Below are 4,718 nucleotides of genomic sequence, written 5' to 3'. Positions count from 1 at the left end.
AGATTAGATGTACAGAGGCCCCTCTGAAAGTCTGAAATTGAAAACCCTGCTTCATTACTTCATGATTCAGCTCTGTCAACCCAGTAATATCCTATCTGGGTTTCTTCGGGACTCATGCCACAGGACTTACTCTACTAAGATGACGAGTGACATTGACTGAAACTTCATAACTTTTTTTTTTTTTTTAGTGATTGGGGGAACCCCATCTCCCATCTTCTGTACCTTTGTTAATTTATCCATGTCTAAAAGGAAAAGAGAGAAATTATAAACAATGTAACTTTACTGAGTGGAGTCAGTGAATGGATACTCAAAGAAATGAAATTCAATTCCAAAACCAATGGGCAATGGCACCCGACCTTCCTTCTCCCTTTACTTCACTATACTAATACAAGTAGATGACGCAGAAAACCCAAAATGATCGGTTTCTCTTCTCTTGACTCTTGATCGTCTTCCACTTCCTCTGTTTCTCTTTATGGCTGGACTCCTATAACCCCTTATTTTAATGTCCATTAACAGAATTCACAAGAGGAAGACAGAAGATAGAACAGACTCCATATCTTTTCGTGACTTTAAGCATAATTATTAATTAATTAAAAGCATTAAAGGAAGGTCTCTCTGTGCTCTCTTTTCCTTTTTAAGAACTCTCTTAGGTCAAAACCTTTTACTTCTTCTCTGATTCCCCATGAGAAGGCATCACCCTTCCCTCACTTCCTAATCCTCCGTGTACAGTTCATATCAATGGAAATTAATGCATTTTTGTCTCTCCCAAACACTTCCTGAGAGAGATTGGAGAGCTTCCCCTGCAGCACCGTCGTCACCACCAACACTGTATTATACGTTCTACCCAGAATTCCTTCAAAAGCTTCGTATTCCTATCTCCACCACCGTATCTATTTCACCCAGAAAATCTTTTTAAGGATTTTATTACATATTTAGCATCTAATCTCCCCTACCAGGGATCCTCTTTACCCAGAAATTTATTTTCATGAGATGCCCTTTAGCCTAAAGGTGAGATTATCTTATGAAAGTTTAAGACTCTCCCAGAAAATCCCATAAGCTTCCAAGCGATATTAATTAATTTGAATTTGACTTCATTCAGAACTGATTTCAAAGAACCCTCTTCCCAAAATTTACAAACAACAATCAACATGGAAAATAATTAATGAATTCGGACTTGTAAATGTTAAATGGCATGAAGTATAGCATATTCTCCTTCCATTAAGGAAAAAAAAAAAGCACAAAGAGGGGTAGAAATCGTCTGAAATTCTCATCTTGTACAATTCCATACAATTCCACCCTAAATGGCTGACACGTGTAAATATTCTATATCTACGGTTCAGATTAATCAACCATAATACAATGTTAATCAACCATAATACAACCATAATACAATCTGAACCGCAGATATGGAATATTTACACGTGTCAGCCATTTAAGGTGGAATTGTATAGAATTGTACAAGATAAGAATTTCAGACGATTTCTACCCCACAAAGAGAGGATGAGAAAGAACAAAATTGAATCTGAGATGTACAGTTTTTCTTCCTACCACAAAAAAAAAAAGGAAAGCACAAACAGAGGTTGCAGGGAGGAGGAGAATGAACAAAATTGAATTTTGTCTCCTTGTATATTTCTTTTCCTAAGCAAAACTTTTTCTTCATTTACAATCTTTTTTTTTTTTTTGGTTGGGTGGGTTGTGGGATTTTTCCCTGTAATCAGAGAGAGAAGTGATTAGTGTTTCCGGGTGAGAAGAAATAAGACGGTTTAGTAGTGAAGAACTCAGAAGGGCATGATGTGGGTGGTTTTAGTATCATAGCCAGAAAGACAAGATTTGGAATTAACACGAAAGATCTTAAGGAGGTCTGTAGACATTTGGCGAACAGAAGGTGAGCAATTGCTCTGCATCAACAGCAAGATCTTGGTCAATCCGTTGGATTTAGTGACGGCCTCCTGCGCCTTCTGGTCCCTGAACAGATGGCAGACACTCCATAGTATCAGCACCGCGTGCTCCGTCGCCTGCTTCGACACCTTCAGCATCTTCTGCGCTATGGCAGGAATGCAGTTCCGGTCCTCGCATATGGCCGTCCGACCTTCGTTGCAGGTGGACACCATCTCCAACAGCTTGAAAGCATTGTCTGAGACAGAGACAGAGACCGTAGTAGAGTCTGGGCGGGAGAGTAACTTCCCCAACACCTGAACCGCTCCGAGACGAACGATCTGCAATCTGATCCGCCTCGGAATGGATACCGCAACCAAGCAAGACAATCCAGCCTTCATGGCAGCGGTAGAATCAGAATTAGAGCTCACCAGACGCAAAAGTCCGGGTAAAACACCTTCCTTCTCGGCGATTAAAAGTTTTGATTCGGCGTCGACGGCGATAGCCTCCAAGACCCTAGCGGATGCGATTTGGGAATCTAAACTCCCTTTGTGAAGGACCTGAACAATGGAAGACAATAAATCATGGTCTCCCTTCAAAATGGATCTCATGAGCTGCTCTTTTTCTGTGTAATCGATGAGAACGAGATCAAGAATGCGAACGGCGTATTCGAAGGTGGAAAGGTCAGCGTCGACATTGCCAAGAACACCGGCAATGATTGGGACAATACCTTCGGTGTTGGCGAGGAATTTGCGGTTGTCTTCGGATTCTGTGGCGAAATCAAGGATTTTGGAGACTGAATCTGAGCAATTACTGGAGAAGATCAAGTGTCGGGCTTGGTCATGGGAGATTGCAGGAGGAGTAGAGGAAGAAAGGGCAAGAGAATCGGACCAGATCTGGATGAGACGATGGAGGGTATGGTTAGGAACGAAGTCCTTGGTGTGAAGGACCTGCATGGTAGCAGGGCAGGTGTTGTTGCCACAGTCGAGCCATTTCTGGATGCTGGAGCGGTCGTAGGTAACGCCGGTGGAGAGACTAACGGGACACTTCATGACATCAAGGGAGATTGGACATTTGAAGAAGCTGGGAACCGTTTGGTAGAGATCGTTCTTTACCATTTTCTTGTTCGATCTCCTCTGCTACACACCAGAGAGAGAGACAGAGGGTAAAGTCTAGCACAAGAGACAAGAGAGAGAGAGAGATATAAGAAGTGGTGGGAATGGTGAGGTAATTGTCAAAGATGTGACGTAAGGAAGTTATGGAGATTAAGGAGACTCTTTCCCTGGACCCGGGGATTTTTGTTTTTTTAAATGGAAAGGTCTGCTTACCTCACTCCCATCAATTTTCACTAATTTATTTTGAGTTAATGTGTAATGGGTGTCATATTTTATGTAGGGAATTTTTCTATATTCCCTAACTCTAGGATTTTGATGCGGAACCATGGAAGAGTGGTGGGGTGGGGTCTGAGTTTCGATCCCCTAAATCCATATGAACACCAGTGAAACTTTACCTTTATTTTTACTACTTTTCAGAGGTGGTGTACGTGTGGGGCTCGTCGTGTATGTGTACGTGTGGATATACGTGTGTTAATATGTATTCTGATAGAATAGTAGAAGAAAAGGAAAGAAGAAGATGATGATGGCCGATGGGTGTGGAAGTGGGATTGTGGGGTGGGTGGGGTTAGTCGGTCGGTTGCCTCGGCTGGTCGGTCTGTCAGTTCGGTTGATTACATCACACGCTGCGAGGACCCGTCGGAGAGAGAGAAAGAGAGGACATGAAATTGATTCCACTGGCACTACCTCTTTCTTTCTTCTTAAATTTTGTTTCTTTCTTCTTGCTTTTACGTTAGAAAGAGAGAGAGAAAGAGAGAATGAGAGGATATGAATGATGAATAGATTAGAAAGAAAGAAAGGGAAGGACACTGCTTTCGGCGTATACTCAAAGCTCTAGAAATAAGAGCCATAGTTTGTGAGGTGAAGAAAGAGGGGAGAAGAGAGAGAGAGAGAGAAAGAGTCTTTGCTGCAACTTGCAATAAGGTAGTAAGTAATTTAACAATGTTCTCACGGGCATGGACCCCATTTTCTTGTCAAATTGGTAAGGTATCTGATCTACTTTAATTTATGTCAGTGAAAAAAAAATTTACAAAGTAGAAAATAAATGTTCATTGTCATGAATGAAGAAATCTGATCCCAATTTAAGGAGAAAATATCACTCCTTAATCGATCTTTAAAGGAGATAATTGGGCTAATTGGGTTACGAACAGATTGTCAAGCTATAAACGGGTTAATCTGACTATAAAAAAAGTTATAAATGATCAATTGTGATATGTTGGCCAATGTTGGTCAATCTTGATAGAACATGCATTAGGCTAAAACCAAGCATTGTGAACGTATCCAGCATATTATCCGGGACTGCACTTAACTTGTCAATGAATTTCAATCGGTCTCTTATATCCTTACATATCAGGAAGGGAATCGAACAGCTGATGCTCTTGCATCATTTGGTGTTAATCATCAATATTTTGTTCTCTAGGATAATGTTCCACCTCCTTTCTTTCTCATGTTTTGTTGGATCAGTACAGGGAGTGTCTTCCCCTCAGTTTGTATCTTCTTCCCCCTTATCTTAATTTATAATGTTCTCTTTTTCTAATAAAAAAAAAACACTTTAAACGTCCAATTAATAATCAATCTAGGCCAAGCACAAATATCGTCCAAATAATAATAATGAATCCAGGCCCACCATCAGACTTTTTATTAACCAAATGTTTCAATTTTGAATATCAACCAACAGATTCCAGTCAAGCTATCAGTGCGGGCCAGCTTTTGACATCCATATATGTAGTT

General features: G+C 40.7%; 1 protein-coding gene across 1 annotated transcript; it reads right to left on the bottom strand.

The window, feature by feature from the left end:
* Nucleotides 1-1,498: 1,498 nt before the first annotated feature.
* LOC122094152 (U-box domain-containing protein 27-like) lies at nucleotides 1,499-3,110 on the bottom strand. Its single transcript, XM_042664855.1, has one exon. It carries the CDS (start codon nucleotides 2,991-2,993, stop codon nucleotides 1,779-1,781), a length of 1,215 nt encoding a protein of 404 aa, XP_042520789.1. The 5' UTR covers nucleotides 2,994-3,110; the 3' UTR covers nucleotides 1,499-1,778.
* Nucleotides 3,111-4,718: the final 1,608 nt, after the last annotated feature.

This window comes from Macadamia integrifolia, chromosome 2 (genome assembly GCF_013358625.1).
Source record: "Macadamia integrifolia cultivar HAES 741 chromosome 2, SCU_Mint_v3, whole genome shotgun sequence".
NCBI lineage: Eukaryota > Viridiplantae > Streptophyta > Magnoliopsida > Proteales > Proteaceae > Macadamia > Macadamia integrifolia.
Note: the sequence above shows the minus strand (reverse complement) of the source record. Positions and strands in the feature narration are given on the sequence as shown.

Coding starts and splice junctions, on each gene's coding strand:
- LOC122094152 (XM_042664855.1), bottom strand. CDS start 2,993: ATGGTAAAGAACGATCTCTACCAAACGGTTCCCAGCTTCTTCAAATGT.